The following is a 26,890-nucleotide window of genomic DNA, read 5'->3' as shown; positions in this document are numbered from 1 at the left end:
GTAGCAATCATCTAACGCCTGCAAGAAGCAAGTGGTGGGACATTCTGCCACCTTGCAAGGGAGAGCACCATGGTGGGCCAGCCTTGATTCCACCTTGCTCTTAGCCCACCAGGGATAGTAGTTGGCAGCTCCAGAATGGGGACAGCGGGCTGGCCTGGTTCACCGACCCCCTGCCTGCCAGGATCTCCCACGGGCGAGTGGGAGATCCTGGCACACACCTACCTGCAGTGCACCAGGTTGCAGCTCCTCTTCTGGTTCCTCCACAGCCTCCTGCCTAGGTTCTGGCTGCACTTTTCCTCCTTTGGGTGGTGCCCGCAGCTCCCCGGATTCCTTCATGGAGTTGTGGATGCTGTCCTGTGTTCTCTGCTCAGTGTCCCCATCCAGAGCCCTCGGTCTAAACTTTTGATCTCCACTCCCGGCTTATCGTGTGTGGTCCTACAGACTCAGTTGTTTTCTGGGCTCTGGGGCCCCTCCCTCGATTGAGCAGGATGGGCATCTCATCCTACATGAGCTTCACCCCCACCCTCAGAGAAACAAAAGCTGCGAGTGACTAGGGGGCTGAGATGGGGACAGAATCATGGTAGCTGGGTGTGGGGTTGGTGCCAGCTTTGCTTTTCATCCTCAGCATTGACGCTGGTCCACCCTGCCCCCTTCGGCAGGGAGACATTGCATTCAGGTGGCATGGAGAGTTAGGGGGACCCAGTGACTTTATCTGCCACAGGACTGTTATCCTTGTTCTCCAGAGCCTTTTCATGGTCTGTTTAACCTTCCCTGCTTCTCTCTTTTTACACCTTCTCTCCCTTTCCCCACCCCCATCTTACCTCTTGTCCCACCACCTCTCTGGCTTCTCCTCTGCCCTGTCTGCAGGAAGGCCGGCCTCATTCTCTCCCAGCTTGGGGACCTCAGCAGCTGGTGCAACAGCCTCCTTCAGGAGCCCAAGATCAGCCTCCAGCGCACGTCGCTCAGGTATCTCGCCTGCCGCTACAGCGAGATCAAGCCATACGGACTTAACTGGTCGGAGCTGAGCCGGGACCTCAAGAAGACATGCGAAGAGCAAGCGCTAAGCATCCTCTCTAATGACTATGGAGACAAAGACAACTGAGGGGTTGAGGAACCACTCTCAGACCCCTAAGAGGCAAGCGGGAGAAAAGAGCATTTGTGGGAGTTTTATAAATGGATCTGCAGGAGGTCAGTGAAATCTCCCAAGACAAAGCTTAAACCAGGGAGGGAAGCTACTGCTCTTTGCAGGACTTACCCGGTATTAGACTCTTCAACAGCCTTTCTAGTTGGAGGGCTCGTGAGACCCAGTTTTTGTTTGTTTTGCTCATTTTGCCAAGAGTTTCCTTGGACTGTATAGGTGAACACATACTCCAGAATGAAAGTTACACTTTTAAAGGTTCCAGCCCACGACTCCCACCCACATTCCCCATGCAGCGTGACCCTCAAAGAGAACAAAATCAGAACAACAGAAGCCAGGCAGGGAGAGAAATCTCCTATTTGGAATTAATAAACCCAGCCTCTCAATTAACATCAGGTCTGGAAAAGCAGAAAGAGGGCATCAGCGTCAGATTTAGCTCTTCCCCATAAGGATCCAGCTCTGAGATTAGATCTGATAACAAAAAAATCGCTGCAGTGGTAAAGCACGAGCTCTGGACTGCAGCAGCAATAATCTTCGAATCATCACAGGGTAGGGAGGGCTTGTAGTACCCTCCCCCCACCCCTTCATTCCTTGCTCGTTCTCCAGAGTCCCTGATCTTGGCTCTGTGCTGGGATCCTGCAAGGTCCTTCCGACTGTAGTCAGCTCCAAATGGCATGTCGGGGTGGTCACTGAGGTTAACAGGACAGTAGCAATGTACTTTTCACTGCACCGCATTTGTGTCCTTTTTTGCCAAAATAACAGCTGCTAAGCAGTGATGAGTTTGGGCAGAGCTCTGGCTAAAATGTAGATGCTTGGGGAGCATTTACCCTGGTACCAAACCTCAGTACATGGCCCACTATCAGCTTTAAAGGTGCCACGCAGCTTGACTAGTAGGATTTGGGGAAGGGAGGGTGAGAGGAACCGTGGGATTGTTTCCACTTTGCAGCAGAGGTTGTTTCCTTATCTTCAGATCCCTCTCCACTTAGCAGAAAGTGAAACTCCACCCGGAGTGTGGAATGAACCATGAACACACACCTAGGAGCAGCTTCACAGTCCTTGGCTACCTACTGAAGAGATACAGTCCAACCCTTGGGAGATCCCATCTAAAAACCTGATCTTTGGCTTATTCTTTCATGAAAGGTGAAGCATTTGAAAAGTGACTTCAGTAGAGCACCTGGGTTGAATCTGGCTCTTTTAAGAGCGCCCCTCACCCACACCCCCAGAATAGGGCTATTCTTCCCTAGTTTGATTGCTCTTTCTTGCCACAGCTCACAAGCCTGTTCGTTGAGGTTACTGCAGCATGAGGCATCGGCACCGACCCTGTGGGTGCTCAGCCCCCACCAGCCACAGCTGTTACCCTGCCCATGCTTGGAAGCTCAGGGAAGGGCTTGGGTGAGGGTGGAGTGTGATTGGGGGGCGGGAAGAGGCAGAGTGAAAGTGAGGCCTTGGGGGAAGGGATGGAGTGGGGGTGTGGCCTCAGGGCAAAGCAGGGGTGGAGCACTGCCAGGGAAAAAGGAAAAGACGGCACCTGTGGCATAAGGAGCTAACCCCTGAGGGGACTGACAGGAGCGCTGTGTTTGTACAGCCCTTGCTGCACAAGAATTCATGCCATGGCAGCAAGGATCTTCACTCCTACTTAGTCACAGCTTCCCTGTTTTAAACTCCCATTAGCACTAGGGGAGACGGGGCTTAGTTCAATTCCAGTTCATAGGCAGAAGGGATCTTTATTACCAGTGATGATCGGAGAGGGTGAAAGACTCTCCAGTCCCAGAGTGAAGTGAGGTGAGGCTACAGAGGTGGCAGGTAGAGAAACATCTTTGACCTTGCCAGCTGAGAACTTTTGATTTGGAACAACTGCGAGATGAACATGGGGCCCCATGATGGAACATTTATAGTAGCTTTCAAAATAGAATCTCCTTTTAATATTTTAATGCTGGCAGAAGCCATCTGAGCCTACACCTTATGCTTTCCTGCCAACCTTCTTTTCTCCCACTAAGTGCCAAGGACACAAATCTGTTTGTTTTGTATCTAGGGTGGAGTTAATGCCCACAGCGTTACCCAACAGTATTTGCATATCAGCAACCACCATGCCCTGAGAATTTTGCACGTTAGATATGTCAGTTCTCCTGACCTTTTTCAGACAGGCAGATGCAAGATAAAACTGCCTCTGCATTATAACATATTGGGTGGACAAACTTGACCTCAGGAGAGCTGACTTAGACTGGTGAGTCGAGAAGAGCTGCCAGTACCATAGTTAGACCATTACCTGGAAGAGTAACAGTGAGGTGCTAAATGCAGCCAACAAGTGTCTCCCTGCAAAAGAAAGTCTGTAACAAAGCAACGGAATCCACACGGATCCCAGATTGCACTTTTCATGCTCTGTCACAAAGGTCTTATACCCTTCTGCCCCCCACAGTAGACACTCACTGGTGCTTTAAATGCCTCCCATGATGCGTTTGCCCTGCTGGGGAAACGGGAGAGAGGTTTTAGCAGCTCCGAGGTGGCTTATGCCCCAGACCCAAGGGCTGGTTTCTGTTATAAAATCATCACCACTTGCAGAGTCCCAGGTGTTATAAAAACCCTTACACTAACCTTGGCCCGTATCGCAATCATGCTTAGTTATTTGTCTCCCTGCCTCTCTGGGCCAGTGCATCCCACTCAAGGGATCTCAAGACACTGTACAAAGCAATGATAAGCTAGCTGCCAGGAGTGCAGTAACCTTGACGCACTCAGCCATAATTCATACACAACCCTGGATATTTAAGCTGGATTCAGTGCGGCGGAATCTTGGCCAAGACACCTGGGTTTATCCTCTTACTCTTTTCAGCAAATGCCAGGACAACTTTAGATTTCACATGGGCAGCCCCCAGGGGATGGGCAAAAGAGACCTTGGCTTAATATCGTCTCTGAAGGACACTTGAATACATACGGCTTTGGCCCAGAAGTGAGTTTGTTGCTCACCAAGCAGTACTGCATACGTGGCATTTTTATGAGAGAGAGACTTTTCCTCTCTAGCAGCTCATCCCCTTTTTATCACTTCCCAGGTGCAGCAGTGTAGGAGGCTTTGTCAGCCTAGAGAGAGGGACTCTGCCAAGAAACCCCTGCATCTGCCAGACACTGGGCACTCACACCTGCCAGGGTAGCTGATTTGTCCCACTTGTGACTGGGCTTCACAGCCATTTCCAGATTGCTTCTGCTCTTCGCATTTTGAACTACTTGCATCACAGAGCCCCCCACCAGGCAGCCCTGCCTTCCCAAGAAGCCCCTGGTCCTATCACAGTGACTATACATGGCAAAGCCGTAATTGGTTAGCCAGTCCAAGCCCTGGCCAACATAGGATTATCTCTAGTCCTGGTGTCCCCTGTACGCTCCAGCACTTTGTCTAGGTCACTTTTTAAAAGGACTGAGGCGTTGGGGTCTATGGTTGACCTCACAGGAGATTGTTGCTCACTGAGCATCACATACCAGCCTGCAACACCACAATAAGCCCAGCTTCCAGGTGGTGGGACAGCACGAGTACCTGCTGCTGTTTTAGTTATTTGAATGACAGGATAGGCCACATGGGGAACATTTATTGATATTACACTAACACCTGGCTGCTCCAGCTGAGCCAGAGTCCCCGTTTTGCTGGGTGCTGAACACATGCAGAGCAGGCGCTTACAATCTAAGTAGACAAAGGGTGAGAGGGTACTTGACTTGCTTGCCCAACGGCACAGAGTAGGACAGTGGCAGAGCCACATCTAGAACCCAGCTCGCTTGACTCCCAGTCCAGGGCCCTACCCAGTAGACTCTGCTGCCTGCCTGTGGTGCTGCACAGAAGCAGGAGTGTCACCCACTTCCTATCATTATTTCTCTAGCACCATTGCCATGCATGGCCCTTCCAGGTGAGACGCATCAAGGGATGCAACAGGGCCTCTTGCTAGTGCAGGATAAGGTGAGGCGGCCTTGGAGCCCAGTGACAAGTCCCCCTCTTCCCAGCCCTGCACAAGTGAGAACACAAGCTGACGTGAGCAGCTGGAGGAGGAGGACAGACTGCTGCTCAGTGCTGTCTTTTGCCGAGGTCCCCTAACGCACAGGTTTTAACACCAGTTTCTTTATTCTTATGGGGTGCGGGGTTTCCTTGGTGGAAGGGATCGTGACCCTGGGTTGTACTTTATGGCGGCTAATCCTGAATTAACAGTTCAACAGATGTTTTAAGCCACGGAACATTTTAAACTAGATCTGGCTGTTTATTATAGTGTCCTGGCACCAAACACAAGCAGCTGCATTGCAGCCCAGCTGCGTTGCAATTGCACGTGACCTGCTGACCAAATCACCCATTGATTTCCATGGAGACCATTGGCTTCTGGGCCATTGCTGTAAACCAGCTGGAAGTCTGGCCCCAAAAGGTCCAGGTTCCAGATTCATAAAAAGTACTTAGTTGCTTAGCTCCCACTGAAATCGCTGGGCATTAGGTGCCTAAATACCTTTGTGAATTTGGGCCACAGTCACATACCACATTTGCTCATGGGGGAAATTCTTAGATGCAGCTGGGTTTTGTCAGTGGCCATGACAGATGGCATTAACAAAGTATTAACCCTTTAAAAGATGGCATTGACCATGCTGCCAACCAACTGAATGCTTTTCTATGTCTGTGGCCACATTCTCCCCCTTCCTTGTTTTCCTCCTGCATTAATGGTGGATGATTCACTTGAGACAAACCTCCGAGTTATTTTCTTGGCTGTAGCTGTACTGCTGTAATAGCATTAATATCTTTTACTTGTCGTGCAATTATTTAACATGAAGATGGTTGGGCTGTTTTGTTTTTTTAATTACTACAATTCTTGTTTCTTGATGTTCTATTAGAACTCTGTGATGTTTTACTACTGTAGATTGAAAGTGGGGGGGGGGGGGGAGACATGGCAAAACCATAAAGAATTACAGTATTATTTAAAAAGGTTTTAAAAAAATAATTGTAACACTGTAAAAATCCAGATGAAAATTTAAGTGACTATTAAACAGACTGTTAGTAAGTTGTGGGTTTGGCAAATTGGAATATTTGTTTATAGTTTTGGTCCCATTGAGGTCACTTTTGGCACTAGATGAAGTGTTCAGACTGTAACTTCCTTGCCTTTGAACTCCATTCCCGCCTCACACAAGTTGCCATGAGCCCGGCTGTCCACCAGATTAAGCAACTCCTTAACCACTCAATAAACAAAGCAAGACCAATAGCTCCCATCAAGGCAAAGTCACCGCAGCGCACACAGATATTAGCTACCCATTTGCCCTGCAGTAGTTGAATTCTAGGTGAATTCCTGGCATGGCATGAAAAAGGAACAGTACATGTGTGGGTAAAGAATTGGTCACTAGCCTCTCAGATGGTGTAAATCACTAGAGCTCTGTCAACATCACTGCCAATTTGCATCAGCTGTGAATTTGGCCCTGGGCATGTGGTACAAGTGTGCAAATGTTTCTGGAGGGTGTGTGATTTCCCATCCTGGAAACCTGTAAACTGGCATTGGTGACTGTGTCAGGTTTATAACAAGGAAATGCATCCTATTTATTACACACATCAGGGAAAGTCATTTAAATCCTTGCTTCACAGACCGTTAAGCAGAGTTACAACAGCCCTATGTAACACTTCCTGGGTCTAGCTTGCCTCCTTGCATCGCTGTGGTAGGGTTACGCTCCAGCGTTCTCCTGCTTTTGACCAAGTGCTCAAACAATATTACTTCTGACCTAGCCTTCCTTAAAGGTCTGAAGTCAGTTTTCTTCCTCTGGAAATAGCCAACACTACTTATCCCACAGCCACAGTCCATACCACTGGTACCCAACCTAGACCACAAAGGTGTTAACCATGTGGGCCTGGATTTACCAAGGGTCTCAGGGACCAGACCCTGAGAGTTGCAATGCCTAACTTTCAGGTGCCTGGAAAAAAAAAATCATAGGAACAACACTGTGATCCACAAAGCCTGAGTTTGGGGCCTATCTCCCTATAAAACAAATGGGGAGAGAATGGGGTGCCTTAGAATACAATGCCCAGAAGCCAGCAGGCAAGGTGTGGAGCTGCCTAAACTAACCAATGGGAGACACCAACAAGTGGGCTGTGTCCTAAGCCCTGCCCCTCTCATAGAGTTTGGTGCCCAAGTCTGGGCTGCAGGGACGAGCCCATCTCTGCTAGTGATTGACAACCAGGAACCCATTGCCTGGACTCAGGTGGCTTAGGCACCTAAGGTTTCTTGCAAGAATGAGTTAGGCACCTGTCTCACCCCACACAAGATGGTGGCAGGAGTGGGATGTGGTCATACCACCAACCTTATAACTTCTAGCCCCGTGCTTAGCACACAGACATGGGCGACCCAGGTTCAACTCACCCCTCTGCCTCACAGGGAGAGGGGAGCCCCCTGCTCAAATTCTACTGCTCAGGAGAGGGCTCTAACCAACGGGCAATAGGGTATTGTGTTGTGGAGCTCCCTCCATCTTTCCTTTTGATGTTGTGCTCCTTTGGATAAATACTTGGAGTCATCAGGCCCGAAGGAGAATGATGCTGTAGCCTGGTGGTTTAAGTACCCACTTGGGCGGTGGGAGATGCAGGGGCCAGTCCCCCTACTCTAATCACTCTTTCATTAAGTATCATCCGGAGACTCCTGTTCAAATCTCCCTTCTCCATTAAGCAGAGGGGAGAAGTGAACCTGGCTCTGCTGTGCCCGAGCTGGGGCTAAAAGTGATGCGGTGGGCAGGAGCCCTACTGCCACCAGCCAGAGTTTGAATGGGATCTGCTCCAGTAGGCAGTCTCTGAGCACATTTACTGGCTTGGGCCCCACACGCCTGGTAGCTGTTTGGCTGCCTCTCTCCCTCCTGGTTTGAGAATTGGTCTGGGGCTTAACAGGTACCTGGAGCGGAGACAGGCATCCAAATGCCAAGAACGAGGTGGCAGCACACATGCTCTGAGGCAGAAACATAGGCACCAAGGGAGTTTTTACTCTAAAAACGTAGGCACCAAGTGAGTTTAGGCACTTACAGGATTAGATGAGAGTTCAGTGGAGCCTAAAAATGGGGTCTAAGTGCCCATTAACTGCAATGATCACAGGATCATACCCCATGACGCTGTCCCGCCTTTTTTCCAGGTGCTCAATTGCATTAAAGTACCTTCCTTGTGCTAATGTTCCACGTAAGGGATTACTGTCGCTGCCACGGGAATGTTGCACAATAAGCCATAGGGAGAGGTGGCCCATACAACTCCGTATAGGAGCAGAGATGGTCTGTGTGCTTGAAATGGGGGGCCGGGGGAAGCATGCAGCTGGCACTAGATTGCACATGCACATGCTATTCCACTATAGGCCACACTTGGCAAGGTTCACACACAGCGGGCCCATACCACCAGTTCCAGATACCTTACAACCATAGAACTGGAAGGGACCTCAGGAGGTCATCTCACCTACCTTCTTCCTCCCCTCCCTCCCAACACCACCTCCAAAAGAGCAAAGCTTTTGGAGGCGTGTGATGGAAAAAAATCACCCAAAGGACGAGTGAAGCAGACTCTTCAGGATACATAGGTTAAATACAGTAGTAGCACCGTTAGGTATGGCCTACTCTTTAAATGCAAAATTCCTTGCATTATAGGAGAGCATTTCTGCTAGCTGCAAGGCTGAGGGTTTTCTGCAGGTCATAGTGGATGGCTTTGCTGCAATGGGATTCCCTAACTGTGGTGGGGCGATAGATGGAACCCATATCCCTATCTTGGCACTGGAGCACCAAGCCAGCGAGTACATAAACTGAAAGGGGTACTTTTCAATGGTGCTGCAAGCACTGGTGGATCACAAGGGACGTTTCACCAACATCAATGTGGGATGGCCAGGAAAGGTACATGACGCTCGTGTCTTACGGAACTCTGGTCTGTTTCAAAAGCTGCAGGAAGGGACTTTCTTCCCAGACCAGAAAATAACCATTGGGAATGTTGAAATGCCTATAGTTATCCTTGGGGACCCAGCCTACCCCTTAATGCCATGGCTCATGAAGCCATACACAGGCAGCCTGGACAGTAGTCAGGAGCTGTTCAACTATAGGCTGAGCAAGTGCAGAATAGTGGTAGAATGTGCATTTGGATGTTTAAAAGCATGCTGGCGCAGTTTACTGACTCGGATAGACCTCAGCAAAACCAATATTCCCATTGTTATTACTGTTTGCTGTACGCTCCACAATATCTGTGAGAGTAAGGGGGAGATATTTATGGTGGGGTGGGAGATTGAGGCAAATCACCTGGCCGCTGATTACGTGCAGCCAGACACCAGGGCAGTTAGAAGAGCACAGCAGGGCGCGGTGCGCATCAGAGAAGCTTTGAAACCCAGTTTCATGACTGGCCAGGCTACAGTGTGAAAGTTCTGTTTGTTTCTCCTTGATGAAGCCCCTCCCCCCTTGGTTCACTCTACTTCCCTGTAAGCTAGCCACTCTCCCCTCCCCCCTTCGATCACTGCTTTCAGAGCCAATAAAGTCATTGTTACTTCACATTCATGCATTCTTTATTAATTCATCACACAAATAGGGGGATAACTGCCAAGGTAGCCCAGGAGGGGTGGGGGAGGAGGGAAGCGCCGGATGGGGTGGGGGAGGAGGGAAGGACAAGGACACACTGCACTTTAAAAAAAACTTTAAAACTTATTGAAGGCCAGCCTTCTGTTGCTTGGGCAATCCTCTGGGGTGGAGTGGCTGGGTGGCCGAAGGCCCCCACACCATGTTCTTGGGCATCTGGGTGAGGAGGCTATGGAACTTGGGGAGGAGGGCTGTTGGTTACACAGGAGCTGTAGTGGTGGTCTATGCTCCTGCTGCCTTTCCTGCAGCTCAACAATATGCCGGAGCATATCAGTTTGATGCTCCAGCAGCCGGAGCATCGACTCTTGCTTTCTGTCAGCAAGCTGACACCACCTATCATCTTCAGCCCGCCACCTCTCCTCCCGTTCATATTCTGCTTTCCTGCAGTCTGGCATTGTCTGCCTCCACGCATTCTGCTGTCCTCTGCCAGTGTGGGAGGACAGCAGCAGCTCAGAGAACATCTCATCCCAAGTGCATTTTTTTCACCTTCTAATCTTCGCTAGCCTCTGCGAAGGAGAAACATTTGCAGCTGGTGGAGGAAAAGGGAGAGTGGTAGTTAAAGACACATTTTAGAGAACAATAGGATCACTCTTTCCCATTACACCTTGCTGTTCACATTACACAGCACATGTGCTTTCATTACAAGGTCGCATTTTGCCTCTTATATTGAGGGCCTGCTGGCTTAGTGTGAGAGATCACTCACGCAGTGCCAGGCAACAGAATTTGGCTTGCAGGTAGCCATGGTAAGCCATAGTCTTTTGGCTTCTTTAACCTTCATAACGTGTGGGAATGGTTTCAAACAGCAGCACCCTCATTTCCCATACCAAGTGGCTGTTGGCCATTTAAAATGGGTTGGCAATTTAAAAGGAGGGGCTGCAGTTTGTGGGTTAGCATGCAGCACAAACCCAAATAACACCCCCACACACACACACACACACCCAATTCTCTGGGATGATCCCTTCACCCCTCCCCCCACTGCGTGGCTAACAGCGGGGAACATTTCTGTTCAGCCACAGCCAAACAGCCGAGCAGGAATGGGCACCTCTGAATGTCCCCTTAATAAGAGCACCCTATTTCAACCAAGTGACCATGAATGATATCGCTCTCCTGAGGATAACACAGAGAGATAAGGAACGGATGTTGTTTGAATGCCAGCAAACACCGGGACCATACGCTGCCATACTTTGTTATGCAGTGATTCCAGACTACGTGCTATTGGCCTGGCGTGGTAAAGTGTCCTACCATGGCGGATGGAATAAGGCAGCCCTCCCTAGAAACCTTTTGCAAAGGCTTTGGGAGTACATCCAGGAGAGCTTTATGGAGATGTCCCTGGAGGATTTCCGCTCCATCCCCATACACGTTAACAGACTTTTCCAGTAGCTGTACTGGCCGCGAATGCCAGGGCAAATCAATCATTAAACATGCTTGCTTTTAAACCATGTGTAATATTTACAAAGGTACACTCACCAGAGGTGCCTTGTCCGTCCTCAGGGTCTGGGAGCACGCCTTGAGTGGGTTCGGGGGTTACTGGCTCCAGGTCCAGGGTGAAAAACGTAACTTGGCTGTTGGGGAAACCGGTTTCTCCGCTTCCTTGCTGTGATCTATCATCTTTCTCATCCCCAAAACCTGCTTCCGTGTTGCATGATTCTCCATTGACGGAGTCAAAGCACAGGGTTGGGGTAGTGGTGGCGGCACCCCCTAGTATGGCATGTAGCTCAGTGTAGAAGCAGCATGTCTGCGGCTCTGCCCTGGACCTTCCATTTACCTCTCTGGTTTTGTGGTAGGCTTGCCTTAGCTCCTTAATTTTCATGCAGCACTGCTGTGCATCCCTGTTATGACTTCTGTCCTTCATGCCCTTTGAGACTTTTTCTAATGTTTTGGCATTTCGTTTACTGGAACGGAGTTCAGCTAGCATGGATTCGTCTCCCCATAGGGCGAGCAGATCCCGTACCTCCCGTTCGGTCCATGCTGGAGCTCTTTTGCGATCCTGGAACTCCATCATGGTCACCTCTGCTGATGAGATCTGCACTCACCTGTACCTTGCCACGCTGGCCAAACAGGAAATGAGATTCAAAAAGTTTGCTGGCCTTTTCCTGTCTACCTGGCCAGTGCATCTGAGTTGAGAGCGCTGTCCAGAGCGGTCACAATGGAGCACTCTGGGATATCTCTCGGAGGCCAATACCGTCGAATTCCATCCACACTACCCCAAATTCAACCCAGCAAGGCCGATTTCAGCACTAATCCCCTTGTCGGAGGTGGAGTAAAGAAATTGATTTAAAGAGCCCTTTAAGTCTAAAAAAAAGGGCTTCGTCGTGTGGACGGGTCCAGGCTTAAATCGAGGTAATACTGCTAAATTGGACCTAAAATCGTAGCATAGACCAAACCTTAGTTTTGTAGTGTAGACTTGCCCTGAGCAGAGACTAGTCACTAATTACAAGACACTCACTGTCACTAATTAGTAAGCAATCATGTATTAACAGCTGTAAATCACAAAGCAAAGGGCAGTTGTATACATTCATCCCCGCTCCGCAGTGTAAATGAAACGTATTTGCCTATTGGAGGAATTTGCAGTGTGTTTGTCAGTAGTGCTAAGCAGGGGTGAGGCTGCTTTTGTTACTCCTTCAGTGGGGCGTGGACAGATTTCCTTAGAGAAACACCAGCAAAGGGTCCTATTAGCAGATCCATTAAGTCATAGCAGTTATGGCTACGCTCATTTTACTCACCCACAGTCATTTGGCCAAGGTGGGGGTGGGCACCACTGGGCTGCCTTTCTCCTAGCACAGCCCCAGACATGCTTGGCAACAGCTTGCTTGGGGCAAATCTTGCCTGCACCTCCACAGCTAAGAGGGGCCCATGTCCCATGATGTGAATGTAGGGAAGCAGGGGCTTGGGATGCTGTGACAGGATCCCCAGGGTATAACCTGGAATTGTGGAACCACTGTGTCCCCTTAACTCTGCAGTCTAGGTTGTCTCTCACATTACTTTGTCAGGGACAAGCAGCAAACCCCTCCAGACACTGGTATCACTCAACACCGGCATGCAGAGGCACACCCAGCTAACTTGAAAATGCACTCCGAGCCACTCCTGAATTATACATAGTAACACCAGCATATCCCTCAACCCCCAGCCTTGCACCCCCACACCGTCATACACTGCTCAAGATCATCTCATTAATTGACCAAGCTCATTAATTAGTTCAACACATCACCACAGGAAAGTGGACATGCACCAGCCTTTGTAATCTGAGCAGGTTCTCCAAGCAGTTTAGACAAACTCACTGGTAAGGAAACAACATTATGATAAGTTCATTAACTACAGAACAATAGCTTATAAGTGTAGGTGTAAAGGTTAGTGATAGCTACCTAAGAAAATAAAAAGTAAACAAATTCTAAATCCTAAACTTTTAGTCTAAGAAAGAGTTGAATCAAATAGTTTCTCACCACAATGGATGTTGTAGGCAGATTACAGTTCTTAATACGCAGGTTGAATTTTGGTCCCAGGCTGAGACCAATCTCCTCAGTTCAAGGGCCTTGTCTGCTCAGCATTCTCGTTGCCTTCAGCATAAGTGGGGGAGGAGAGAGGTGATTTCATGATGCCACTGCTCCCTATTTTATACTCTCAATCCATTTTCCCTGGAAAGATACTGGCCCAGGAACGTCTTGGTGGGCCTTGCCGAGTCACTTGCGCAATGTGGCGCTTGTGCAACTCTCTCTTAAAACAGTGGTTCTCAACCAGGGGTATGTGTACCCCTGGGGGTACGCAGGGGTCTTCCACAGGTCATCTAGATATTTGCCAAGTTTTACAACAGGCGACATAAAAAGCACTAACACAGTACAAACTAAAATTTCATACAATGACTTGTTTATACCACATTATATACTATACACTGAAATGTAAGTACAATATTTTTATTCCAAACGATCTTATAATAATAGTAAAAATGATAACGTAAGTGGAGTCCTGCAAAGCCGCAGATAGCGGCTTTATATCTGCAGATAGCCGCATCCGTAGCTGCAGATGTGGGTATCAATGGACCATTTTTGCAGCTTGGATGCGGGTACACATTTTGAATCCACACAGGGCTTTAAAGGTAAGCAATTTTTTTCAGTAATAGCATGCTGTGACACTTTTATATTGATGTCTGAATTTGTAAGCAAATATTTTTTAAGTGAGGTGAATCTTAGGGGTACGCAAGACCAATCAGACCCCCCACCAATCACACTCCACCCTAGAGCCAGACTTCCTCAGAATGCAGTGCCCGGGGTCCTCATTCAGCAATGGATGTAAGAACATAACATAAGAATGGCCATACTGGGTCAGACCAAAGGTCCATCCAGCCCAGTATCCTGTCTACCAACAGTGGCCAATGCCAGGTGCCCCAGAGGGAGTGAACCTAACAGGTAATGATCAAGTGATCTCTCTCCTGCCATCCATCTCCACCCTCTGACAAACAGAGGGTAGGGACACCATTCCTTACCCATCCTGGCTAATAGCCATTGATGGACTTAACCTCCATGAATTTATCTAGTTCTCTTTTAAACCCTGTTATAGTCCTAGCCTTCACAACCTCCTCAGGCAAGGATTTCCACAGGTTGACTGTGCACTGTGTGAAGAAGAACTTCCTTTTATTTGTTTTAAACCTGCTGCCCATTAATTTCATTTGGTGGCCTCTAGTTCTTATATTATGGGAACAAGTAAATAAACTTTTCCTTATTCACTTTCTCCACATCACTCATGATTTTATATACCTCTATCATATCCCCCCTTAGTCTCCTCTTTTCCAAGCTGAAAAGTCCTAGCCTCTTTAATCTCTCCTCATATGGGACCCATTCCAAACCCCTAATCATTTTAGTTGCCCTCCTCTGAACCTTTTCTAATGCCAGTATATCTTTTTTGAGATACGGAGACCACATCTGTATGCAGTATTCAAGATGTGGGTATACTGTGGATTTATATAAGGGCAATAAGATATTATCTGTCTTATTCTCTATCCCTTTAACGATTCCTAACATCCTGTTTGCTTTTTTGACTGCCGCTGCACACTGCGTGGAGGTCTTCAGAGAACTATCCAGATGACTCCAAGATTTCTTTCCTGATTAGTTGTAGCTAAATTAGCCCCCCTTCATATTGTATGTATAGTTGGGGTTATTTTTTCCCCAAATGTGCATTACTTTACATTTATCCACATTAAATTTCATTCGCCATTTTGTTGCCCAATCACTTAGTTTTGTGACCAATGCACAGCGACTTAAGCATATGCTGAAGGCCAAGAAAAGCACCTCAGCATGCTCTGAATTGTTTTGCTAAATCTGGGCTTGCAAAAACCTGAAATTAGCCTATATAAAATTCAGCAGATTGTGAAAACAACATATCCTTTTGACATCCTTGTTAAATCCTGGTATAAAACTAATACTAACAGGCATTTATCCAATGCCAATGAGTGCCTAAATCATACACCTTTAAACTGTGGTGAGGAAGCATTTATTCACACCTGTTGTGTGTGTCTACTGGAGAATAGCATCCCAGCCCCACTAGCTTGCACACCTTTCTCATGTAGCACATGTGGTACAGCCGACACCTCTAGATTATTAGTGTTGCCAGAGCTTTTAAAATCTCATTTGTTTTTTGCTATCTTCCTGTTCGACTTTGTGCTACACTCAGCTAGCAAAACAGATCATCTCTTGTGCAGCAGCAGGATGTTTTGGTCTTGCAGTGAGAGCTTCAGCAGGGGCAGGGAACATTGTTGAAAAGACGTTTTCATTGATGGGCACGCTTTTAGAGTACATGAAAACATTTCTGCCCATTTTGTAAACCCTTAATTTTGTTTTAATACAAAGCCTGAAGTTTGGGTCTAAGGCCCAAATCCTAAGAGATGTTTGGGCACCTCACACCCAATGATTTCACTTGAGGTAGGCATCTAAATCCCTTTGGATCTGGGGATCCGTTATTTGGCACTATCCCTTGAACTATTTAGATCTTTATGGTTTATTAACCAGAACTGCAAGCTCACACTGACACCCACTCACCATCCCACACACTCATCACCTGTATTGGCAGCTTTGTTTCATTTGCCCTGGCCTAGCCTAATTAATTATGGTGCAGCAGTAGCTTTCACTGCCATCTCCAACAGAAAAACTTTAAAGTCCTATGCACCCCATCTTCAGCGAACACTCAAATGCCAAAACCTTAAATGACCTCAGCAGTGTTACGGCAAAATACCAGCCCACCTGCACTGAATGCGTGACAGGCAGCTGTGCTGAGCTGTCGATAGCACTGATACAGAATAGTGTTCAGGTTTTCTGTTATAGTGAGAGTTTAACAAAACTGGGTTTCATAGTACTTTTAGGTACCTGGTAGAGATGGACATGAAAGCCTTATGGTGCATTGAGGGCATTATGAGTAGGGCTGGAGGCACTGTGAAAAGGAACGCACAAGTCTTTCCTCTTAACTTCCCATTTTCCTGCTTTTAAGCTTTATGGCTGGAGGGGCTAAACAGGGCTTTTAATGTGTGTATTGCAGGTGCAGCCAAAGGCTCAAGGTGCTGTACAGACATAATATAAGACACAGGACTTGCCCCAGAAAGCTCAGGTTTGTGACAAGCCTATTTCTAGTGCACTTAGCATCATGGGGCCTAATTTGCTCCTGGGGTGAATCCATTTACTTTACTAGGTGTACAGCAGAGATGGATTCAGCCCACTGTGGCCAAATGCCATTGCTAAGTGTCACTTAGGCACACACACACACACCCACACACACAGAGTTTCTCTCTCACATGGCTCCAACACACACTATCTCTTTCACACTGCCCACCCCCAATACATACTTGTAGTATTGTTATTACTTCTTAGTACTTCCTGCAATGCACATATATTCTCTGCAAGTTTATTCTTTCAAAATTGTTAAGGAATAGAGTGTGTTATTTTAGTTTTCTGATTGGTCTGTGCATTTCATAATTTTATTTCTTCTTCGAGTGATTGCTCATGTGTATTCCACTAGAGGTGTGCGTGCTCGCCACGTGCACCAGTGCTGGAAGTTTTTCCCTTAGCAGTATCCGTAGTAGGGGAGCACCGCTGCAACCCCTAGAGTGGCGCCTGTATATCATGCCATAAAGGGGGCTGCATGCTCCCCCCACCCTCAGTTCCTTCTTTCCACCAGTGAAGGTAGTCGGAACTTCTGCTCCAGCAATTGCTGTAGCTTCTATCCTTGGTAGTACCTCGATCGTTACTAGTTCTGTAGTCAGTAGCCTGGCCTGGGGCATGCCCTGAGCCCCAGGCTTCAAGTCGTGCCACTACTGTCACAATTCCATGCCTAGAAGCAATCCACACTCCGAGTGTCTTCACTGTCTGGGCGAGGCTCACATAAGTCCTTTAAACCCCAGACTAAATGCGAACACGAGATCCGACTCCGGGCCCTACTGATGGAGTCGGCATTGGCCCCGGCACGCCGACCCGACCCAGCGCCAGGCAGCGCGTCCTCGGTGCGGAGCAACGCCCCATCCACCAGCCGGCCACATGACATCCAGGTTCCTAAAAGGGCTGGATCGGACCTTCCCATACGCTAGACCCCCCGGTCCCACTCTGGGACCTGAACCTTGTGCTCTCCCGCCTCACAGGGCCCCCCTTTGAGCCCTTGGCCACGTGTTCTGGGTCCCACTTGTCGTGGAAAGTGGCGTTCCTGATGGCCATCACCTCAGCCCGCCGGGTCTCAGAGTTCAGGGCCCTGACCACCAAGCCCCCATACATGGTCTTTCATAGGGATTAGGTGCAGCTCCGCCCGCACCCGGCTTTTCTGCCGAAGGTTGTCAGCTTGTCACATAGATCAGGACATTTTCCTCCCGGTCCTCTGTCCTAAGCCTCATTCCTCCAATGAGGAACAACACCTGCACATGTTAGATGTGTGTAGAGCGCTGGCTTTTTACCTAGACAGAACCAGGCCATTTAGGAAATCCCCCCAGCTGTTTATTGCATTGGCCAAGCGCATGAGGGGGCGACCGGTTTCCACCCAGCGGATCTCCTGCTGGATCACCTCATGCATACGCACTTGTTACGACCTGGCAGGGGTTCTCCCATCTCCTATAGCGAAGGCTCATTTGACGAGAGCTCAGGCCTCGTCAGCTGCCTATGTGGCTCATGCCCCTATTCAGAACATCTGCAGGGCTGCTACATGGTCCTCTGTCCACACTTTCTCATCGCACTGTGCGATCGTCTCCCAAACTCCTACCCGCCTCCATCAGGGATAGCTTGGAGTCACCTATAGTGGAATACACATGAGCAATCGCTCGAAGAAGACAGGACAGTTACCTGTTCCATAACTGGCGTTCTTCGAGATGTGTTGCTCAGGTATATTCCACGTCCCACCCTCCTTCCCCTCTGTCGGAGTTGTCTGGCAAGAAGGAACTGAGGGTGGGGGGGAGCACGCAGCCCCCTTTATGGCACGATATACAGGCACCACTCCAGGGGTCGCAGCGGTGCTCCCCCACTACGGATACTGCTAAGGGAAAAACCTTCCGGCACCGGTGCACGTGGCGAGCACGCACATCTCTAGTGGAATACACCTCAGCAACACATCTTGAAGAACGCCAGTTACGGAACAGGTAACTGCCCTTTCTCTCCTCTGCTTAAATGTAATTCTTTGAGGAGTATGTCTTCTGGAATGGTGGTTGAAGCATGAAGGGACATATGAATCTTTAGCGCATCTGGCATGTAAATATCTTGCGACGCCGGATACAACAGTGACATGCAAACGGCTGTTCTCACTTACAGGTGACATTGTAAACAAGAAGTGGGCAGCATTATCTCCCATAAATGTAAACAAACTTTTTTGTCTGAGCAATTGGCTGAAGAAGTAGGACTGAGTGGACTTGTAGGCCCTAAAGTTTTACATTGTTTTGTTTGAGTGCAGTTATGTAACAAACAACAACCTACATTTTTAAGTTGCACTTTCACGATAAAGAGATTGAATTATAGTACTTGTATGAGGTGAATTGAAAAATATCTCTTTTTTTTAATCATTTTTACAGTGCAAATATTTGTAATAAAAATATAAAGTGAGCACTGAATACTTTGTATTCTGTGTTGTAATTTAAATCAGTATATTTGAAAATGTAGAAAAACATCCAAAAATAGTGAATAAATTTCAGTTGATATTCTGTTTAGCAGTGCGATTATAACTATGATTAATCACGATTATTATTATTTTTTTAAATTGTGATTAATTTTTTTTTTTTAGTTAATCACGTGAGTTAACTGCGATTAATTGACAGCCCTAATTCTTAGTTATATCTGTAAAGTAACAAAATTGGCATGGGAATAAATGCAGTTTCAACTATTATACCAATAGCAATGATGGAGTCAAATGTTAGAGTCACGTACATGATTGTGATCGGTAAACATAAATGCCAAAATAATTTTTTAAAATTCCCTTTCTTAATAAAAAAGAAACCTTAAATCACATAAGTTAACATTAAGTACGTTTTTAGTGGCATGAAAACAATTGATTAAAATAGAGACTATAATGGCAGTAACACAGAGTGTGCATGTTAGAGAAAGTAAGCAGATTTTATTTATCTCTACTAAAGATAGTGTACAAAGTATCAAACGTATGTTTCTGAAATCTGTTCACGCTCCAGAACGGATACCTCAAGGCTTGGAATATCTTGCTGTATTATCTCCTGATTGTTCTAAATTTACATATAAACTTTAAACGTAGCTTTAATTGGAATTTCTATACATTTTTTCTCTTTATAGAACCATTAGATACAGTGCTCCTGTCAGCTAATTCCTAAGTTATCTGAAAAAACAAAAACAAAACAAAACACACCCACTAGATTTTCAGGTGCCTAAGTAGTCCCTAGAATCATGGTTAAAGTTTTCCCCCATCCCCCCAAATCAGAAATGGCGCCTCGGTGAGCCAGGAACGGCCCAAGGGCTGCAGGAGGGCCGTGGGCTCTGGCATGATGCAGCCCGTGTGACAGCACGAAGCCTTGAGCCATATGCCGAGCACCAGACACCATGAGCCTCAGCAGCAGCACAGAAGTGAGGGTGGCAATACACCATATACCAGGCCACTCTTACTTCTGCGCTGCTGCTGGCATTGCCTTCAGAGCTGGGCACCCGGCCAGCACCCGCCAGTATCAGGCTGCCCTGCCAGTGCTTAATTTGTGTCAGGGCTAAGCTTGGTCATCTCTTTCAATACAAATTAAAGACTTGTGGAGGCAGTGGGGCCTAGAGATGATGGGAAGGCCAGGGAGCCCGTGGGGACCATGGTTGATTGGGTCAAAATACAAGTTTGCCCATGGCACCAATTTCCATAAAGCCAGCCCTGAGGGTAAAGGAGCTCTGCTCTCAATTCCTGTAAAGTGGGGAGGGAATTTCACACTAAAGGAAAGAAAAGGGCAAGGAGAGAAGAGAAACACTAAAGGTGAGAACTTGCAGAGAGGGCTAACTGTCCGATCTAGGCTCATGCTCACTCCTGCCTCAGTTTCCCCTCTTGGACTCTTCATTCACCCACAAAGGCTTTCATGTGTTCAGTAGCAATACTCCTTCTTAGGAGTTATTTGTTCCCATACCTTTCAACAGGAAAAACTGCCTATGGCTCTTCCACCAGCCACCTTCTTTCCTGCACTCCAGCCTGGTTGGTTGGAACTGGCTTTCACCCCCCAAGCCAGGCTCTGTCCCTGGAGCCAGGAAAAGTCTTTGTGGAGGCTGTGCCCACTGCCCTTCTGCTCCCTATCAAGCAATAGACTCAGCCCCCCCACCGCTCCACTTTCATTTCTGGCTCTCCACTGGCTTCTCTTATCTGTCCCCCATATGACCTGCCTGTCCCATGACATTCCTGGGTCCCTCCAGAGGGAAGTTAAATTGTGCTGCAGGTGATGGAACCCATCTCCCCTTAAAGGGCCAGTCCCCCAGGACAGAAGGATTGGGGGGGGGGGAATAAATATTGTGAAATACATTTAAAAATGAGTGAGTGGGGGGAAAAAAGGCACTGAAGAAAAGGTATCCCACATGCAGAAGAAGGGGGGTTGGGGGGAGGAGAAGACCAGGAAGGGGAAAGCCAGGGGGCACAGCTGTGTTGTCCATGGGAAGGTTGCTTGGTCAGTATTCTGAGTCTGTGGCTTAGGGCTGTGCCTGGCACAACTAAACCTCTCTTGGCTTTAGCTAGGGAGGAGTGGTGGCCCCAGTCCAAGGCCTGACCTCCCAGGGAGGCCATGCAGAACAATCCCATTTACTTTGGGGAAGATGACAAGTGACTGCAACTGCATGCACTAGCAGCTGGGCTGGTACCTCCCAATGTTCCTCACCACCACCCATAGCCCAATGTGGTCAATAATTATGGAACGGGCCCTTGACCTAGAACCGTTTTGGTGCAAGCCAAGTGTGACACAGGAATAATGGCACTAGGACCCCTTCCCCTCCTCCCCAATCTCATTTCACTCAGTGCCCCCAACTGCTAGAGATTAGAAAAACCCCACCAAGGGCCCCACTGCTTGTTGCTAACAAGGAGGAATGACCTACATCGTGAAAAGTTCCCAGTGATTTTCAGGTCCCAACTTGAAACTCCTGAAAGGGGCCTGATTTGCAGAGGGTGGATGCTCAGCCTTTGAGGTGGCTCAGCGGAGACCATCAGAAGTTGCAGCACCTCAAATCAATGGTGTCCTTGATAAGCTTAGGCCTGTGTGCCAAAGAGGGACCAGCCTTCCCCTCTGAGCCCATAGCCCCTGGTTGGCTGTAGCCGTCCAGAGGAAGGGAAGTTCAACAGTAATTCACAGCCTGTGGAAATATGCAGGGAATAGGCCCGTCCTAGGCCTTAACTATGTGCTTCTGGGGCAGCGGGAATGCTTGCAGGCTGCCTGGCCCAGCTAAGGCTTGTTTGGGTCAGGTCTGCTCTGCTCAGAGCGGGATAGAGGAACGGCAGGTAGCCAGTAGGATTAGAAGGGACTCAAAGGAAGCAGCGGGGCCTACCCCAAGGCTGTGCCCTCCCCCACACTCACAGTAGAGACGGTTGGGGTGGGCGAGGGGAGTCTGGGTAAATGGAATCCAAGGCGTGGGCAGGTCAGCCATCTTATCCTCATCTGGGCTCGCACACGGCTCCCAGGCCCAGCCTATACTGTTGGTGCCATTGACTTGAACAGGAGGTCCAGGCCCATATTACAGACTCTCTCTCTCATTGCCCTGTATCTTCTCAATGCGTCATTTTATTCCTTCTCCCTAGCTCTCCCCTCCCATCTGGGGAGGGGGGGGTCCAATCCTGCAATTCACAGGGGCCCCACCCAAGCCCCTATATGCTACGATGCAGTGACTATAAAGAGCCATGATGAGCTCTTGGAGAATCTCTCAGTGCAAGAACAGAATAGGACCAATAAAAGCCACCCTAAGCTGCCACATAGAAGGTACATGTGAGGCAGGAAGGGTAGGCTGGGTTGGAAGGAGTAGTCACCAATGCATTCAGCCCTATAGAGAGTGCAGACTACAGCTCAGTCAAACAAGCAGCTATGGGGGCATTGTCATCAATTAGAGCAGCCTCCAGGCTTACACCAAAGGCTGTTTTGGCCCCTCCAGCAGCCCAGACTCCAGGGGCTTCCCTCTCAGACTGTGCCTTCCACATGGTGCCTCTCCAAAGGAGCAGCATGGACTCTGCCCCCTCATTCAGGCAAACCCTCCTTGGCCTCATTCCCTGAGAAAGGAGCACACGTCTGCACCTTTTGTCAGGCAGCGATGCCTTGCAAAGGCCCAGTTCAGCCCAGTGCTGTTCCAGGAGAGACCACCAGCAGCAATGCTGAGCAGTGACAGCCAAGGGAGAATGATTGACAGCAATAGCAGATTTGAATGCACCAAGCAGACACAGTAATAACCATGCCCAAGACTGTCATTTGGATAAGGCCCCTAACAACAACAACAACAAAAAAACAACAACAACAAAAAAAAAAAACACACACTAGTGGGGATTCCATTTAGAGACACTGGATTCTAGTGATTTCAATAGAGTTCTGACTCATTCAGAGTCCAGATCATCAGCCAGGCTTTTAAGCCTTCAGGTAAGCTTGCAAGCATTGACGTCAAGTAGCATAGGCTGCCTTCAAGGGACTAGTCATCATTTGAGTTACCTCTGTGCTTAATTATTGCCTGGCTGAATCAGGGCCTTGCTTGGATGCAAGAGCAGAGCTAGGCCTTAAGGCCCAGATCCTCAAAAGTAGTTAGGTGCCTAAAGCCCATTGACATCAATACACTAATGGTGTATTTTTCAGTTAGGTCAAGGGTGCCTAGAGCATAAGGACTATCACTCTTTTAGCATTTCAATAAAGTGACACTACAGCAGGTTGACAGGGCGGCCATTTAAATCGTCTGAGCTGTGAGAAGGGGAATTGCTCTGCACCAGCTGCTATGGTGCTGGGCACAGCCCTGTCTGACAGAGGGACTGTGAGCAAGGGGCTGGTAGACATTTTGAGACCGAGGAACAAGCGGGATTGCATTAACCTGTAGGCCCAGAGGCCTTGGGCACAGACTGGGATGGGGGAGCCTTTCAGAGGGCAAGCCTATGGGTGTCAAGTATCAGAGGGGTAGCCGTGTTAGTCTGAATCTGTAAAAAGCAACAGAGAGTCCTGTGGCACCTTTGAGACTAACAGAAGTACTGGGAGCATAAGCTTTCGTGGGTAAGAACCTCACTTCTTCAGATGCAAGCCTATGGGTGATGTGTACAGGGAGCAGCAGCAATTAGGGATGGCAGGGAGACAGTGTGACCCAGAGGACAGGCTAGCATGGATTGGGCAGTTCTCACACTTTGCCAAGCAGTGCTGTGGCTGCTCAATAACTGGGCAGTGCAGCCCTTTGAGTTTAGGGACTGCAAAGGAGTGGCCTCGCTGCCGGTGCACCCCTTCACGGCTGGGCATGGCATGGCAGGCGCTGCCCATCTAATGCCCCCTACCTACAGTCACTCCAGTTCTGCAATGCTCTGGCCAGGTCACTTATAGTCATCCCCCACCTTTGCAGGGGGACAGAAAGCAATAGTACAACATCCTTCCATCAGGTCTCCAGCCTTCTGGCACCAGGCCCAGGGGTCATTACACTCCCCAGATCTCAGGGCTTCCCCTCGGCCTTACCCCTTGCCTCAGGGGTTCACACCACCTCCCTCAGTAGCCAGTAGGGGAACTCAGACCCTCCTTCTCTTCTGGGTTCTAGTCCATGGCCCCACTAGACAGCAACAAGCTCCAGCTATCAGTGCCTACCTTAGCTTGGTCCTAGGCCTTTCCCACAGCTCCTTTCAGTGCTTGCTGCTCCACAGACTCCACACCTCTGGGGCTCAGCAGACTGCTCTCCCATGCTTCGCAGCATTGCCTCCCCAGGCTAGCCCTAGAGAGCCTTCCTCTACGCTGGATCCTCAACTCCAGCCTGCCCCCAAAGTCAGGGGTTAGCCTGTTCAAGGAGTCTCTTACCCCAACTGCTTGCACTCATAGAGGACAGTCCCAAAACAAAAGCACCCTGCAGCCGGGCCTTTCTAGAGAGGAGCACTCTCACCCTTTGTGCAAACCCGCTCGCTCTCTCAGCTGGGTCCAATCATTTCCCCACGCCACCTGACCCCCCACCCCCAACCAATTAGAAACAGCTGGGAGGGTACCTGGTTGTCACAGCAAGCTGAGTCTGAGTCTCCTTAAAGCCCCCCCCCCACTTGTGACAGTGCTGCATGAAAAATAAAGGGTGAAGCCTACAGAGCACAGGAGTGGGCATGTGAAGTGTTAGGGCCCTGGGTCTAGTCCCATGAGACACTGGAAATGGGAGTGCAAGAGAGAGTGATCCTAGGGGAGAAAAGGGAACTAATGCTGAGTTTGGGCTGAAGAAGAACCCCAGCAGGCAGGTCTTTCACTTTTTGTGGGGTTTTTTATTAACATATTACACACTTACAAAATAATTGGCTTTAGCAGTTTCTCAGCCCAGGAGATCCGTTTCTATCATGGTGTCCCCAGCCATGCTGTTTCCATGGGGTTCGACCTGACAAGCTTGAGTAGCGTTTTCATGGGAGCTAGGATTGTCAGCTGGGTGGAGCGCACTGCGGGCAGCAAGCTTGGTTTCATGTGCAGTAGGTCAGCCCTTCATCCATGCATACCCATGTGCTCTGGATGCTATACCAGAGACTGTAGTGATGGTGTGAGAGAGATTCATTTCCAAGACAGAGGCTGGCAAAACTGCTGGACTCCTTGCAGGGGAACACTGGAGAAAGGAGGCATTTTGTGGTCATTCAGAGGACTTGGAGGCCTGGGAGTAAAGGACAATGAAGCTGAAGGTCAGCTAAAGGGACCCCCCGGCCTAGAGGATATTTCCATAACACACTTGCCTCCAGAGCTGAACAGAATTGGGCATGGTCTTGTGGTGATCCCCTGGAATCTGTGGCTGTGGCATCCCAATTCCAGGTCTATTCTCTCATGTAAGTGGGTGGTGCTCACTTGGCATGGAAAGCACAAATAAGCCAGAGAGGCCTTTGTGAGTCCAGGGCAGACCTGAGGAAATGAGCACCCGTCTCTCTCCCTCCCCCTTCTGATATGGTGAATATACAGCCCCTGCCATTGCAGTTCTGCATACAGCATTCCCCTGTGGAACCGGCGTGGCTGGAGACAAGTAGTGGTGGTACACGACTGGGCTGACAACGAGGAGCTAAGAATATCAGCAAAAACCAAATGTACATTTCAAAATACACAAGTACAAACTGAACCCCATTCACTGTGACTCTGTGGGAAAGACCAAGCAAGGCGCCCTTTGTTCCAGAAATAATCCTTCAGTCCTTACTGGGGAAAAGGGAGCCCTACCCAATAAAGGTCTCTGCCCCTACCTCTGTTTCTTTCAGCCACTGTAGGGAGTAACCTCCACCCCAAATGCCCTAGGGATGTAGAGTCCCAGACTCACAGGCCAGAAGGGACTACTGTGCTCATGCAGTCTGACCTCCTTCCTAGCCCAGGCCATAGGATTTCGCCCCACGGTTCCTGCAGCCAGCTCAATAATCTGTGGTTGAGGTGCAGCCTATTTCTTACAAATACCAGCTTGAGCTTGGCAGAATTCAGATACAAGGAGAAACAACCTACCCCACTCCCCTCATCACTCTCTTACCTCCAGGATTTTTTCTCCAGCAAAAATTAAGAGACGGTCCCAAACCAAACCCCAGAATTTAGGCTGAATCTCAGGGTTAGCCACCCAGACAGTGTGATGTATTCAGCTGTGGCCGGAATTGCTAAGGGAAGTGGTGGCAGACTCATTGCTTTGGGACTTTTAAAACTAGACTGGACAGCATACTAATTCATGTAGGCAACAGTTCCACAGAGGAGTGGATGATTTAACAGGTCTATTCCAGCTCTGATATACGAATCCCAACGTGCCGGAGCTTCAGGGAAATTCAATCTCTCTCCAGTCCTGGCACTTATCTCTGTAATGGCTCAAAACACTTCTGATTCACTTTGGGAAAATATGGATCTGAATCCAGATCTGGCTTTTGTGGTCATGGCCCATGTCTCCCCTCCCATCACAGGTATCCATTCCCCCAATCGGCTCAAAGACAGCAGTGTGACTGAGCCAAAATCTAAAAATAATCAGCATAGCCTGAGAAACTGAGCTGGTCACAATATTTTGAATTTCAAAAAAATTTCAAATTTTGCTGGGAATGAAAAAGAAACGTTTTCCATGAATTTTTGCCCCGGCTTCTGGGTAGCTCTGCCAAAGCTACAAGGACTTTTATTTTATTATAGTCATGACGAATACCAGTCAGCTGTTGGTCTTTCATTTTGGTTACAGGGCAAGGCATGTTGCATTTCAAGTGAAAGGGGAAGGGTTTTTTTTTGTGCTGGTTGCTCTGTACTTTAGCAACACAAGAATGTTAGACTCAGAAATTAACCTGGTCATACAGTGCTAGTGCTGATGGGCATTTTGAACAGAGCTACAATGCCAGCTGAGCTGCACAGCTGTTATGTTTTCTGAGTTACTCGTAGTGATAGTGACATGCTAGATTGACCAAAGGCTTGTGCCCTGGGCTGCCGGGTGATCTGAAGGCTGAAGTCCTCTGCTCTACCACTTTTGGATGGACGGCCTCAGTCAATCAAGGGCCCAATCAATCCTTGGACTCCCTGCTCAGGCTGCCCACAAAAGCTGTGTATGCGCTAGGACTATTTACTAAAATTTCCCGCCATCAGTTTAGCTGTGGCAGCAA

At 48.6% G+C, this 26,890-nt stretch overlaps 1 protein-coding gene across 2 annotated transcripts in view; it reads left to right on the top strand.

Annotated features, from left to right (window-relative positions):
- Positions 1–6,144, top strand: part of ASTN1 (astrotactin 1) — a 205,026-nt gene extending 198,882 nt beyond the window's left edge. For both annotated transcript variants that reach the window (XM_054038231.1, XM_054038230.1), the window contains exon 23: positions 868–6,144. In XM_054038231.1, coding sequence (XP_053894206.1) covers positions 868–1,102 — 235 coding nt within the window. In that variant the 3' untranslated portion in view covers positions 1,103–6,144. The remainder of the gene's footprint in view (positions 1–867) is intronic.
- The last annotated feature ends 20,746 nt before the right edge of the window (positions 6,145–26,890 follow it).

This window comes from Malaclemys terrapin, chromosome 8 (genome assembly GCF_027887155.1).
Source record: "Malaclemys terrapin pileata isolate rMalTer1 chromosome 8, rMalTer1.hap1, whole genome shotgun sequence".
In the NCBI taxonomy this organism is placed as follows: domain Eukaryota; kingdom Metazoa; phylum Chordata; order Testudines; family Emydidae; genus Malaclemys; species Malaclemys terrapin.
This window is presented reverse-complemented; position numbering and strand designations above follow the sequence as displayed.